This window comes from Pelodiscus sinensis, chromosome 12 (assembly GCF_052426305.1).
Source record: "Pelodiscus sinensis isolate ZL-2025 chromosome 12, ASM5242630v1, whole genome shotgun sequence".
NCBI classification, from domain to species: Eukaryota; Metazoa; Chordata; order Testudines; family Trionychidae; genus Pelodiscus; species Pelodiscus sinensis.
The window spans coordinates 46,206,140-46,221,581 of record NC_143063.1 but is presented as its reverse complement, the minus strand read 5'-3'; the positions used below and the strand labels follow the sequence as shown (position 1 = coordinate 46,221,581).

General features: G+C 44.0%; 1 protein-coding gene across 2 annotated transcripts in view; it reads left to right on the top strand.

The window, feature by feature from the left end:
- The window catches only part of ZCCHC14 (zinc finger CCHC-type containing 14), a 112,010-nt gene that overhangs the window by 87,233 nt on the left and 9,335 nt on the right, over nucleotides 1–15,442 (top strand). For both annotated transcript variants that reach the window (XR_012906635.2, XM_006137374.3), the window contains exons 6-12: nucleotides 1,969–2,063; nucleotides 2,158–2,212; nucleotides 4,252–4,519; nucleotides 7,144–7,235; nucleotides 11,457–11,584; nucleotides 12,055–12,195; nucleotides 12,282–13,718. Coding sequence is in view for 1 of the 2 variants with exons in the window: in XM_006137374.3 (XP_006137436.2) it covers nucleotides 1,969–2,063; nucleotides 2,158–2,212; nucleotides 4,252–4,519; nucleotides 7,144–7,235; nucleotides 11,457–11,584; nucleotides 12,055–12,195; nucleotides 12,282–13,718 (2,216 nt within the window). In the remaining variant the exon portion in view is untranslated. The remainder of the gene's footprint in view (nucleotides 1–1,968; nucleotides 2,064–2,157; nucleotides 2,213–4,251; nucleotides 4,520–7,143; nucleotides 7,236–11,456; nucleotides 11,585–12,054; nucleotides 12,196–12,281; nucleotides 13,719–15,442) is intronic.

Here is a 15,442-nt window from a genome sequence, read left to right as displayed (position 1 = left end):
TCTGGGCTGTCAGCTGGCCGCGCGTTCCGCCACCGCTTTCCTTCCTCTCCCTGGTCTGCTCGAGACCAGGGAGAGGAAGTGCCCCGTTCGTAACTGCGGATCCGACGTAAGTCGGATCCGCGTTACTCTGGGACTGCCTGTACTTCATTTTCCTAGTCAAGACAGAACATTTTACCACCATTACTGTTATTGGTGGATTGGCACTGGTGGACACCATTTTGCCAGAGAAAAGGCAACGAATTTATGCATAGATTTAATCTCTACTATATATTTGAGAAAGTCTGTCTGTTCAAGAACTCTTCCTAAACGGTAAGAGCTAGGACCACCAGATTCAGTATACATCTTCCTCTTACCATCAGTTTTAAAGCAAGGTCAGGGTTTGGGTGTTCCAGGAAAGTGGGATGTGCCTAGAATGGGATTGCTTCTCATAAAACCATGCAGAAGAGCAACAGAATCACCAGTCTCCCTATCCTCCTCCTCCTCCCCCCAGTCTAGGACTGCATCAGCCCCAAGCCTCACACCTATATGTCCTTTAGGAAGGGCAGGGGGGGCCTGAAGCTCTTCCTCCTATGCCCCCCTATTCTTATGGGAACATTGCCAGCTCTTCCTCTTTGTCAGGGAGCAAAGGAAGAGTGTAGAGTTTGCTGCATTCCTTACTCTGTCTGGGGAGTGCAAGGGGCAGATGAACCTAAACCTCCCCAGCAAGTGACATGCACCTTTCCCCCGCTGTGTCTGCTGAAGCTGCAGCAGCCAAGGAAAGGCGCTTCTCATCCGACCCCAAACTGCTATGCTGAGAGAAGGCTGGGGTTATCCTCTCTCCCTAGGGCAGCCTGCATACTGAACCTCCCACCCCCAGAGCAATGATGTAAATGAAGCATGTCCATTTTCATTTGCTTTCCAAAAACCAAAAATTAATTATTGAGTTAAGGACCCAAGTAATGCTGGGTAAATTTTCTAGTGATGAACAATGTTAATATTTCCCTTTAATATTAATTAATGTGAATGTAATTATTTCCCAATAATACTTTTTAGGCTTCATATCTTTGTCACTGCTACTGATTAGTTAGCAACTTCTACAGCTCGAGGTTAACAGAGTAGCACCTCTCTCTCTCTCTCTCTCTCTCTCCCCCCCCCCCCCCAAAGCAAGGATTGTACCTTCACAATAGAGAATAGACATTTATTTTTAGAAAGCGAAATACATTACAGAATAAAGCCCCTAGAAATTGTGATGGTTTCATTTTTCACAGTAGCTACTTTCTCATGTCTATGTTGTTTAACTATGAAAATGAACTGTGAACTTTCGGGATGGAAACCGTATGCATATATAGAAGTAACTTTTGACAATGTCTTTTTAGACATTACAAATATGAAGATGCAGTCAAAACATTTCCTTCCATTTTTTTCCTTACTTTTCAATATTTTTTGGCACTTTCCAAATATGTAGATGATTTGGCAGGGAAAAAAAATCAAACAATTTTTTTTTTTTGCTTTGTAGAAAAAACTTTAATGCACAATAATAGAACATATGTTTTGTACATTATAAAGTTCTAAAAGTTTGCCATCTTTCATTTTCAAGAAGAGAAATAAGCTTAGCAGAAAACATGTGACATGAGTTTTACAGCTATTTCTACTATATTGCCAGATGGCTATAAGTACTGCTATACCTGTTCATTTGAAAGCTTAGCATGAACAGTATTAGACAACTATATTTTAATGGGTTTTCATGTCATATTTCTAGAGTTAATTTTCAAGTTTATCCTTATACACTCTGTCTTGTAATTGTTCTATGTTCCAATTTCTTGTATTCATAATCAGCTTTGAATATAACTATTAACCCAAAACAGAGACAGTATGAAGGATTAGCATGAATTCAGTAAGCATATCAAGAAATAAAGGTAAATGCCAATTTTAGTCTTGATTTCAATGGCCAAATGCAAAACAAACATAATTTTGTAAATTAACTTTTAGGTATTTGGCATCTTTACCTTCCCATGTGCTGAAAAATGACCATGTCAAGAAATTCTTCAGCACTTCATCTTCTTCCCAGCAACTTCAGAGTTCAAGTGAGTTTAAGTAAACAGTTTAACATGCACATATTATTGATGTAAATCTAGTAAACTGATGCCAGTCATTTTTTTTAATCTCCCTATTGTTTAGATCCTGGCAACCCCTCTCTCTATAAAGTAGTCACTACACTGGGTGCATCTGGAAGGTGAGATACCTGACTTGTGTGTCTAATGTAGAGTTGTAAAATTCCATCTCTTAAGTAGTTATCTACATGCCTTTGTTTGAGAGAGTTTTGTATATGTAGTGTTGTTATTTGAAGTGAGGGATGCATGCTCACCCATGTTAATCTGTGGACCTCTCAGCACAATGAACTCTGAAAGCTGTGGTTTCAATGACTTTGTCTACACTAGGGATGTTAAAATGCATTTAATTAAGTAATCATGTAACCACTGAAAATTTCAGCGGTTGCACAGTTACACATGGGGGTCAGGTGGCTTCTACCTGCTGCCCCTCGCTGCTGCCTCGGTACTTTTAAACCGGCTGTATGTACTGGTTCCTGCCCCCTCTCTCGACCTCCCCCCACCAGCTCTGTGGGAGCCAATGCACAGCTGGCTCCTCATGCGTTCCGACTCCCATCTGCAGGTAACCAGAGGTAGGCGTGCAGGGCGGGGGCAGGAAGGGGAGGCGGCTCCGTAAGAGCCGGTACATGTGGGGAACTGGCTTGTACCAGCAGTGCGGGGGATGTGGGGAGAGGAGGTGGCTTTGCAAGAGCCAGTGCAAGAGCCACGGTTACACTTTCACATCCCTAGTCTACACTACACTGAAGATTTTAGGAAATAGTAGGGCTGCTGCACAGCCCTACTCATGATAGCAGTTGTGGGAGCTGTACCATATACAAGCAGCTGGCATTTTTAGTGTGGCATTCTTACCTGCCCTATGCAAAATTCCTGAGAGTGGTGAAATTGTGACAGTCAGTTTATATCTGCACTCCCACTTTGTTAGAACCAGCTGACCCACAATGATGGGAGAATTCCCTGTGATTTTTGTTTATTATATTAGCCTCGTTGCTTACCCTCTGCTTTCGTGGTGAGCTCTTTGAGACATGGAGCATCTCTTCTTTATATGTGTATGTACCACATCTAGCACAGTAGGGCCGAGATCCCTGATTGTGGTCTCCTTGGCAGTACCAGAATACAGGGAGACACGGCCATAATTACAGAGCCATGGTGTTCTCTAATATCAACTAGATTTTAGCTTTCTCCATGCATCAGTTGAAAGTCACCCTTTAAGGGTAGTGGTTTTTCAAACCATGAATCTAGTTTTCCTGAGGGAGGCTCAGGGTGGCCCTGGGAAGAGAAAGAAAGAAAAATATTCCTGCCTTTTTGCTTGGGATTTGACAAATTCAGAAATTGAGTAATGAATACTAGAGATGTCAAAGAGTAGTCACCTAGACAATTAACCAGTAAGTCTAGGCTTATCGGTTAATCTGTCGACTACTTGCATTTCTCTCCCCCCTTGCTGCCTCTGCTGCCTAAAAGCTGGTTCAACCCCAACACCGACTCCAAGGTGTCACTGGGCTCCCTCCTCCCCACTCCGCGTTGCTGCCTGTATTAGAGGCAGCAGCACCAAGCTGTTTGCGCGGGGAGCTGGTTTTTAAACTGGCTCCCCTTGCGAACCAGCTCCCGCTTCCCACCCTACTCTGCTGCTTCTGTTAGCCCTTGGGGACTATAGAATAGTCGAGTAACCAATAAGAATTCATGCGATTACTGGACTATTCTGTTACTCAATATCCAACATCCCTAATTAATACTTTACAGTTGAGAGGTGATTCTTGGTTTATAACCTGCCAGTTGAAAGACCAAGGGGGAAAATAATGCAAACTGAATAGATTCACTCATTCCACATGTGCAAAAACTATTTCATAATGGATTTTTTTAAACTATTGCATGTATGGCCCTTTGCCACGACCTCTGAACCTGTTGAATAAAAATTACATGGGAGGAATGCGAGTATTTTTTTTATTTTCTGTGCTATGTGGAAGAAAGCTATGCCAGTGTTAGAATCTCAACTTTAACATTAGGCAAAACCTGCACTGTTTTTGTTGTGTTAAGTATAGATCAATAATCTGTAAAGTAAGCAGTGTGTTGGATCCCCGAAGCCTTGTCTTTTATTTTATTGGTGAATAGGGGTGTGTGCAGGGCAATACTTCAGTATGCTAAATCCAACTATTTTTCTATATTGCAGACCTGTATGTGGAGTAGCTGGCATTCAGTCTTCTCAGAATCATGTACAGCACTCAGCTGTTTCTTCAGTTGCACTGCCCCATTGTTCACATTCAGGGAGTACAGGCTCATCATTGGCCTACCGCTCCCAAGCGGACACATCTTCACCCATGTTGTCTTCCAGTCCACAGACACCCCAGACCCAGGAGCAAAATGGGATTTTAGACTGGCTCAGGAAACTGCGGTTGCACAAGTATTATCCTGTCTTCAAACAACTCACAATGGAGAAGGTAAAGTGGTGGGCTAGATAGCATGGATGTTAAAAGTAGTTTAATACGGTAACCATTAGCTTAGCTTCGTTTTATACGGCAGAGCCTGCAGCAAAGCCTCCCCAGGAGTGGGCCCAGCTCCCGGGAAGGAGGTTTCACTGCTGCAAAGCCACCTCACTTGGAGCGGAAGAGGCAGCTCTTGCCCGCCTGACTCCCAGGGAGGAGGCTTTGCTGTCCTACTTGCAGTGAAGTTGTGTCTCTCCCCCCTCCCCCCCACGGGAGTCTGCTGACTTTAACCGATACCATTAACCGATTAGCGTATTGGTTAATTGGTTAAACTCTGACATCTCTACTAGATTAGTTATAGAAATGTAGCCGTGTTAGTCTGGTGTAGCTGAAACAAAAAACAGGATTATGTAGCACTTTAAAGACTAACAAGATGGTTTATTAGGTGATGAGCTTTTGTGGGCCAGACCCACTTCCTCAGATCAAATAGTGGAAGAAAATTGTCACAACCATATATACCAGAGGATACAATTAAACAAAAGTAACACGTATGAAAAGGACAAATCAAATTTCAGAACAGAAGAGGGATGGGGGGGGAAGGTAAATGTCTGTGAGCTAATGATATTAGAGGTGATAATTGGGGAAGCTATCTTTGTAATGGGTAAGGTAATTAGAGTCTTTGTTCAAACCTAAGCATAAAGTGTCGAATTTGAGCATGAATGACAGTTCAGAGGATTCTAAGAGAATCCTTTAAAGTGCTACATAGTCCTGTTTTTTGTTTCATTTCTACTAGATGGGAGAAAGGAATCTGTTTTTTTTTTAATAAGCCATATATTCTCTAGCACGTGTAGAAAAGCAAAATAGGCTCATGTCTATATTTAGAATGGCTGATATCTGTAGCTAGAGCTGGACAAACTATTAGTAGAAACACTTTATTTGATTAAATAGCCACCTGTTTTTGTGTCTCAACTATCCAGAGACTTACTTTTAAGTATTTCCTAGTTCAGCATTCTCAACGTCTGGCTTTTGGGCTTCCTGGTCACTGTTCATCCTTTGTTGTCCAATAAGTCATCTAAGTCACATTTTATTCTGTTTCTTGATTTGATTTTTCCCTCCTATTTGTAAAAACCTTGGCTATTCACATACATGTCAAGATTCACCTCTGATGTGCACTTCTTTGTGGGTAAACATGCGTGAAAGTCAGATGTTTTCATTTTCCACAAATGTAAACAAAAATCACTTGCATAAATGTTTGCATAAAATGTGTCATGAATGCTGCTGCACTAAAGTACATTGGCTTTTTATCAGAGGAATGTAAGTACTTGTTATAATATCCAGCTCTGTAAAATTAACCGCCTTCTTTTACTATATTTGAAACTTGAGTGCCCTCTGGTGGATTAAACAGATCATTTTACTCTTTTAAGTCACGCCTCTGAATTGCAATGGTTTTTTTCAGCACTGCACCATGACTTGAAAGTATTATTTTAATAATTATGGCCTACGATCACAATTCTTTAATTTGATTTTCCTCATTCTGGGAAGAATATATATATATATATATATATATATATATATATATATATATAATTTCCTTTTCCTGACAAAATTGTGCGTATTTTAATGTTCGACTTTTTTCAAACAACTGCTGTGCTTACATTGCAACGTATATTCTGTTGACAAGTATCCACAGTACCTTTGAAACCACACTGGCCCATGCAACAAAACTGAACTCTGCTCTAGATGTAATAACTAAATAAATGATATCTGTGTTAAATGACACATTCAGGGAAAATCAGTTACATTTTAACTTTTAATAACCAACCGGGATACTCTGGGCTGTCTCAGCCGAAATAAAATGGCAGTGATCAGCATGACTATGTCAGCAGTAGATCTTTATCAGCGCAAGTCAAAAACAATATATCATAAACAAAACATATGTAATCAAAAGAATCCCCAAGCTATGGTTCTCTCACCTCTCACTACCTTGCCACTGGTATCCTTCCACTTCTGACTTGATAGCAACCCTCATGTGCTAGGAAGTAGTTAATGGCCCTGAGTTCTACTACAGTCTTACTCTCATTGAGCTTGGGCAGTACTGTATACATTAGGGAGGAGCGGTAAAAACTTGTTCTTCCCAAAACTTGTCATATTTCTTGCACCAAATTGACCAGCCCCAAAATTACCTGTTTCCTATAAGTTATGCCATTCCTATAGTTGCCTGGTAATTATTAGATGCCTTAGGGAGAATCTTAATATGGCAGGGGGGGGTTCAGGAATCAAAATTTGAAACTTTATTTTACTTTTATGATAAAAAAAATTGCCTTTTGGTATACACATGGACTATGTTATTTTTATTGTGAATGATCAATATAGGCAAATATTTTAACTGTATATTTGTAATTAATCTAAAAAAAACTCATTAGAATATCCAAAAGTGCCACTTTTATGCTGCCCTAAATCTTTAGTTTAAAATAGGAATAAAACTTATTAAAATTCATATACATGTGTAAAATCAAAATCTTCAAGGTGCTTCTCAGAATTGGCAACCATTGAAGGTGAGAATACATAGGGTCATTTGAAATGTATGTATCCATGTATTGCACACTGTAAAATGAGCTCCATGTTTCCTCCTATAAAAGTTTCTAAGCCTTACTGAAGAAGATCTGAATAAGTTTGAATCCCTCACCATGGGAGCAAAGAAAAAACTCAAGACCCAATTGGAATTGGAAAAGTAAGTATGTGTATTGGGGGGAGGGGTCTGTCTGGCTTTTTGAGTTTGTAAAATATGGTTAGATAGCATGAGAATTATACAAGCTCCTGAACTTTATTCTGGGTTTTGTTCTGAGGACAGAGCAAATTGCTAAACGTTTCAGGCTTTCACCCCTGTTTAAAACTGGATCATGGGGCCATAACAAGGGCGAGGCGAGTGATGCACTTGCTTCGGGTGCACAGGTGAGGGGGCGCAGAAAAAACAACTACTACGCTGTCTTCGCTTGTCCCTCGTGCCACGTCAGCACCCCCACCTGCGCCTAGGATGGTCTTGCCTCAGGCGCCAAATTAGCTAGTTACGACTCTGCTGGATCATGCATCTTTTTCACAGGGGTATGAATGCTTAGTTAATTTGAAAAGCACTTTAAAATGTGGGATTTATAGTTAGTATTTATTGCTTTTTATTGATTATTCAAGACTAATAAAATAAGCATATATAAGAATTGGTGAATGCAACTTCAGAGGGACACTGTCAACTTAACCATAAAGTAATTGAATTTCTCTACCTACACTACTAATTACTCTTTAAATTATTAATACTGAATTCATTTTAAAAATCAAATTACTTTTTACTATTTATGCTCTTCCTATGTTTGTTTTCTAATTTATCTCAGATTGGACAAGGAAAGTTACTTTCATTTTTAAAGAACTGCAATATTGGAATCCCAGATATTTTGTAGAATAGATGTGTAAGCTTCAGGAGGGCTAAATTCCATTTTTAATTGTGATCTAGAGCATAAATTTAGGATTATCTACTCCTGTGGAACCAGACATTCATGTCAGTGGGATATTTGTCATCAAGATAAAAGGTGGAACATGCCCTGTATGAATTCAGCATAATTCAGTGGCAAAACATTCTCACCATTAGCAACAATGCTGTTTCTGTCTTGTTTCCCTCTTTTCCCTATCCTCCCTTTCTCCGTGTGTTGTTCCTCCTTTTTTTCCTCTTCATTTTTTTCCCTGCAGCAACTTTCAAGCCCCTTCATCCCTGGGCTTTGCTTTCACTTGGTTCCCATCATATCTGATTAAATGACTTGTGAATAAATAGCTGTTGGCATGGTGAAGTGTCAATACTCAGCTTTAGGGCTACCGCCCAAACCCGATTAATGCAAAAGTGAGGGGGTTCACTTTTGTGCATCATTCATCCGTTCCCTCTGCAGACTCAGGTTACTTGGTTACACTTCCTTTACATCTGAAAAGTTAACACTGTAGAATCCAGCTATCCCAAGTGAGCAACATAAATGCATCTCGCTGACCATGTATTTGTTGCCTCTGCTGCAAGGAAATACTTACTTTAAAACTGTTCCAGTGTTTAGGATACACACAACTTTCTCCTCCCACTATTTTTGTTAGCTGTAGGCCATGTCTACACTGCTACATTTACATGCAGCCACTGACGCTTGTATGTCACTGTGGCACACGCATAGTTGGTGGTTTGTGTCAGCACTGCACGTATGCAACAGGAGTGCTTGTGTCATTGCAAAGTGCTGAGCACCATCTGAAGTTGTTCCAGTGTGCCTGGCACCACTCTCAGGCACAAAGCCTGTTGGGAACTTTCTTAATATGTTATGGGGTACAAATGAATCATGCAGGGATCCCTTGGAGTGAAGGGCCAAGTTCCCAGCATGCAGCTTTCTCCACCCTGTGATGCCATCCATGTCTCATCATGCCACAAACCTGCTCAGCACTTCACCTCCACCGTTTCTGACAAGCATGGAGACCTCCGAGCTCTGTGCTATTCTTATTGACACCACAAGTACCGGACACATGAGCCTTTTGTATCACAGACTTGCAGGGAGTGCTGCAGCTATGGAGGATGTCGGGATTTCTTTGAGGACAGTTTGTTGAGGGACAAAACCAAAAACAATTCAGGGTTGTTGTTAGATTCATGGAGAGGCATCCAATGGAAAAGCACAACTTTTAGGTCCAAGAAACAAGCACTGGATGGTAGGATCATATTGTAATTCAAGTTTAGGAAATGAGAAGTGACTGTAGAACTTTTGGATACAAAAGATCACGTTCCTGGAACCGTGTGCTGAGTTCACCTCTGTCCTCTAGCACAGGAATACCAAAATCGAGTAACCGGGCAACATAATGGCAAATGAAATTCAGCATTGATAAATGCAAAGTAATGCACATTGGAAAACACTACCTTTTTCTTTTGAAAGATTAACTGTGGAATCCAAATATGCCAAGTGAGCTACAGAAATGCATTTTGTTGACCATGTGTTTGATATCTCTGCTGCAGGGAAATGTTGATTTTAAAACTACTCTGGTGTTTTTCAAAAGCATCCGCTCATTGTGAAGTGGTGGTTAAAAATGCTAACTGAATGCTAGGAACCATTAGGAAAAAAGAGAGATAATCAGTTAAAAAATATCATAATGCCACTACGTAAATCCATGCTACACCCCACACCTTGAATACCGCATGCAGCGCTGGTCGCCCCACCTCAAAAAAGATCTGTTAGAATCAGAAAAGGAAAGTAACAAAAATGATCGGGGTAGGGAACAGATTCTATGTGAGAAAAGAGTAAAAAGACTGAAACTGTTTATCTTAAGTGATGACTAAGAGAAGATCTCTAAATCATGAACTGCATGGAGAAAGTAAGAAGTGTTACCTATTCCTTCACGTAACACAAGACCCAGAGGTCTTTCCCCTTCACTGGGTTGTGCCAGACAAGAATGGTTAGACTGTGATGGAGTCTCAAACAAGTTCTGACTTGTGGCATTGCTGCCTCCTCCCTGCCACATCCCCTCTTCTCCTCCTCCGTTCATGGTGGAGGTCTCTGTTTTGGGCTCCTCCGAGGCGGTAGTAGTTTGCAGGGTGTTGGTGAGGTCTCTGCCAAATATGGCATGTAGATCATAAAAGCAACAAGTCTGTGGCTCAACACCAGATCATTGGAGGGCCTCCTGATGCCAGCCCCAGTTCCTTTGCTTTCATTTGGCACTGCTGTGGATCCGTTGTACCTCTTTGCTCACATCCCCAGGGCAATCTGTTTCTAGATTATCATTTTTCTACAGCTCGTCTGTAGCTGTGTTTGCAGAGCCTCTTTTCCCCGCAGGCCCAGGACGTCCCAATATTTCCTGTATAGTCCACACACAAGTGCTTCTAATGTGTAAAGCCAACATGGTATATTGAGCAGTTACACAGAACAAGGGAGAGCTGCTTGGTGTATTTGCCAAGGTGGGCAATCTGGAAGAGACATTTCAAAAATTTGCAGAAGGGTCTCTCACCCAGTGGCATTTACAATTGTGACCAAAGCAGTCACTATTGTTGAATTGGGGCACTATAGGATAGTTGTGAGGACTGTTGGCACTCACACTGCATCAACCTTAGGAGGTTGACCATGGCTCCATGCTGTTCAGCGAGGTGCTGTTACGCATTGTCATAACAGTGTGCTTATGTTGGCTGGAGACAACTTTAAGCATAGGCACGTGCACAATGAGGCTGGTAAATGAGGACTGACCTCAACCTAACTTTGTAGTGTAGACCGGACCTTGGGTTTGTAAAATTTGAATCAGATTTCACTTACCCTTACATTCCCTGCATTTAGCTTCTTCATCTTTGAAGGGCTAGCTCTCTGTTTTACTGCATTTAGTTAAACAGAATTTAGTCTCTCCTTACGTGATGTTTTATCTTCAATACCTTATACAAATAAGAGGCTCGGTATAATACCATATAACAAGAAAGACCAATGTAAATCTTGGCAAGCAGCAGTGGTTAGAGTTCATTTAATTTCCAGATATGTATATTTGTGCATCTTAAACTAGCATAATTTATAAACCAGTGTTTCTCAACCAGTGGTATGAGTACCCTTACGGGTACTCGGGAGAAGTCTGGGGGGTACGTCAACACAACTGAAATTTGGAGAAAACAGAATTTTTGTTTTAAGTTTTACAGCACTTTGTTATTTTGTACTTTTTACACACAAAAATTTCATCACCCGCCCGGCTACGATTAAGTTGTTTAAAGAAATGTGTTGCAACGGTAGAAAAACATTGTGTGTGTCTGAAAACTGTAGGTACCGGGAGTACTTATATATTGGTTAAAAAAGGGGTACTTTATAAAAAAATGTTTGAGAAATGCTGTTATAGACCATCTGCCACATTTTCATTCAGAAATCTGCTTAGATACCAAATTGTTCTAACCAATTGTTTTCCCCCTACACTCCATTCACTGTAGAGAAAAATCAGAGAAACGGTGCCTAAATCCAGCTACACCTTCTTCAGTTACCAGCAGTGGCGTGGCAAGGGTCCCTCCTACTACTCATGTAGGGCCTATCCAGAGTATTCGTGGCAACCATGCTGCAGGTAAATAAACAGCATAAAAAACAGTGCACCATCTTTAAACTATAAGGTTTAGGGTGACTTTGTTTTTTGCACAACAGCAAGCTTGTAGTTTTACTGCCCCAGCCTCAAATTAAAACTGAATTGCTTTATTTGTGACAGACCTTTGTGATTAGCTTCTTCCAAAATGTAGGTGATTGCACGAGGAATCTCATTGTTCCTGGAGATATTGGAGTGAGACAAACATGCAGTTACCATTCTATGGTTTGCATATGAAGAGCTGGCTGAACTGTTGAGTAACCATTATTTCTTTGGACTTCTGCTCAGACCAGTGTGAAGCTCCACTAGCCTAAAGCATCTTTGGGTATTAAGGGTTAGAGTATTGCAGGAGGCACATTCATAAACTGCAATATTGTACCAGGCTTTTATCATCTAGATCAGTTTTGCAAACAGTTCTCACGTTTTCTAATTTATCTCACCTGCTTTATCCCTAGAGCTGCGTGTCGATGTGGATCAGCCAGCTCACCCACTTCCCCGTGAAGGTAGCTCTTCTGAGTACTCGAGTTCCTCTTCCAGCCCCATGGGGATCCAGACCAGGGAAGAGAGCTCAGATAGTGCCGAGGAGAATGAGAGACGTAAGGAAAACCAAGCAAGGCTTATATTTGTATTGATCTGCCCTGTCCAGTGAAGCAGCTTTATTTATAGCTCTTTCTATCTCTAGGTTTAGAGATTCACTTGGACAGTTCAGAAAAGGAGAAGCCAGTGATGTTACTAAATCATTTCACTTCAAGCTCTGCCAGACCCACAGCACAGGTTCTACCAGTCCAGAATGATGCAGGCTCCAATCCTTCTGGCCATCATACCTTGCCAATGCAAATGATGACAGCAGCCTCCACGCACATCAGCCCTATTCGAATGCTAAATTCGATGCACAAGTCAGAGCGAAATACAGACATGAAGTTACTTTCCTCTTCTGTGCATTCACTTTTATCTTTAGACGAAAGAAACAAAGTTTCGCCTGGACCCAGAAGCAGCGTTAAAATGGACAAGAGCTTCGGCAACACAGTGGTTGATGTGATGCCCACATCATCTCCCCATCAGCCACTGCAAGTACTTTCAGGAGTTCCTGAAAACAGTTCTTCATCTACTGTTAACTTTGGTCCTCGAACCAAAGTTGTACATGCATCAACTCTGGACAGAGTGATCAAAACAACTCAACAGACATCATTAATAGCGGAATCCAGTACTGCTGCCACTGTAACATCCAGCTCAGTCTTCCATATGGCACGTCCACCGATCAAGCTTCTGGTATCGTCTTCGGTTCCTACAGATTCTGCTACTACTGGACAAACTTCCTGCTCCAGTAATATGCAAATAAGTGTGTCTCCTGCAATAATCAACCCCCGAACTGCTCTATATACAGCCAACACCAAAGTTGCCTTTTCTGGAATGAGCAGTATGCCTGTGGCCCCGATGCCAGGCAGCTTCTGTGCAAACAGTAGCACTGCCTCTTCCAGCAGCCACCCTTCCACATCATTTGCAAACATGGCCAATTTGTCTAGTTGTCCTGTCCCCAGTTCTAGCCCTACACTTTCCTCTGTTGCCGAGAACAATTTCTATAGCAGCGGTGGCGGCGGCTCTGCAGCAAGTATCCCACAACCAAACCAGAATCATCACCACCACCACCATCAACAGCCACAGCCGCAACCTCCTGGGTGTATGGTGTGTAGTTCCTGTGGGTGTAGTGGGAACTGTGGGTCAGGGGGTATGACTGTCAGTTATGCGAACTATTTCCAGCACCCATTTTCAGGTTCCTCAATGTTTACCTTTCCATTTCTACCCTTCAATCCTTTGTGTAGTAATGGCTATGTCAACACGCAGCAGTACAATGGCAGCACGACTTTTCCAGTGGTTCATTCACCCTACAACAGTGGTTTAACACCAGACTCTGTCATGAGTGGGCAGTCCACATTCGCAGTGCCCCCAATGCAGAACTTTATGGCAGGGGCAGCGGGGGTGTATCAGGCTCAAGGAATGATGGGAAACAGCAATGGTTCAAGCCACAAAAAAAATGGGAACCTTTCCTGTTACAACTGTGGGGCCAGTGGTCACCGAGCTCAGGATTGCAAACAGCCACCCATGGATTTCAATCGACAAGGTAAGAAACAGTTGGGGGTGCTGATGTGGGGCTGTTTGCTTAGTCTGTGTTCAGCACTGTGTGTTGACCTGAATGGGAATTACCTGTGTAGGGAAGTGAAAGTATCTAATGATGGTTCCTTGACTTTATATCAACTTTTCATTTAATTATTAAAAAAAAAAAACCATGTAAGCCAGTTCCAAAGGGAAGAGAGGCTCTGGGTTAAATTCACAGAAAATAAAGTTGCTCCTGTGTGTACCTCATGTTGCCCACGTTAGGGTGTAAGTGATGTTATAAGTCTTGCAATGGTTCTCTGCATAGGAGTGAGTTTCCCTTTGAGGGATGGAGAGGCTGAACTTCCAGTGACTGCCTGAAATAGTGTTATGGCTGCTTAAATTGTCTGCGAATTTGGCTCCCAAGCTGTCCTGTTTCTTAGTTTCAAGGTTATCTTAGACCAGTGTTTCCCAATTGGTGCTCCGCAGAACCCTGGGGTTCCGCGGAGCACAACGACGGGTTCCGCGAGGAGCTGGCGCTCCCCCGCCCCCTCTGAAAAAGGGAGAGAGAGAGAGCCGGCTAGCCAGCAGAGGCATGGGCGGCGAGTTGTGTGGGTGTGACGGGCTGAGAGCGGCCCACACTGAGGAGCCCGAAGCGGGACAGGGAGAGGCGGGGTCCTCCGCCATGGTGCCCTGGCTGGGGGGAGCCGGCACGCGGCAGACGCCGGCTGTGGAGACTCCCTCCGCAGCTGCAAAGCCGAGCCACGGCCAGCCCGTCAGGCGGCATATGTCTGCCGAGGGTGGGGCAGGGTGCGGCGGGAGCACGTCACCTCCTGCGGGCCATTCAAAAAGGGCCCGCCAGCAAGGAAGGGGGGGGACGGTCGTGGAGGCCGACTCCCGAAGAGCGGGGGGCTCGGGAGGGGGCAGTGCCACCTCCAGGAAGCCCGGAGCCCCCAATGGGGACCCCCAAAGCCGGGAGTTTGAAGATACCCGCAGCCGCGGGCTGCCGCCAGACCCGGACCCTATGACGGAGAACGGTTCGGCCACTCGGCGCGGGAGGAGTCCGGTAGGCCACGGGGACCCCACGGGCAGGGCAACATGGTCCGTAGGGGGGAGGAAGCAGCCCGGGGCAGGGCCCTTTTGGCGCCCGTGGGTGGGCGCTTTTCGGGAAGGCATCCCACGTCCACTGCACAGGGAGCAAGCGGACCCCTGTGCTTAGGGCCCTGGGCTGGGACCCAGTGGAGAGGGGTGAAAGTTGCTCCAACGCCGGCGAGGGGGAACCTCTAATGGAGACCGTGGGGAGAAGCCCCGCAGAAGGGGACAGGTGACCCCTGGGTTCGCAGATCCCCCCGACTCGGCCGAGCGGGGTGATCGCACCCAAAGACGCCAATACCGACTAAACTCCGGGACCAACAGACCGAGAGCCGTCAACGGTGTTCGCTGAACCCCCCTCCCGGGCGGGAGGGGGTGATTGCACCCCCGGGGCGGTCACAGTGGGCTTGTGGTGCCCATGCTCCCGCAATATTTGGAGCTGGAGCGGGTCCTGACGCCCCCCCCCCCCCCCCCCCGCGCGCACTTACAGCCTGGCACCAGAGCATCTCTCCCCCGTCCCTGGACCCGTCCCTGCCATGCGCAACCTTCCCTGAGCTCCCCCTCGCTGGCTGCTGCTGCCCTGCTCCGCAAGCTCAAACCAGTGGGTGGAGAGATGCCCGGACATGACAGAACGTCACAGCCCGGGATTTTAAACTTGCT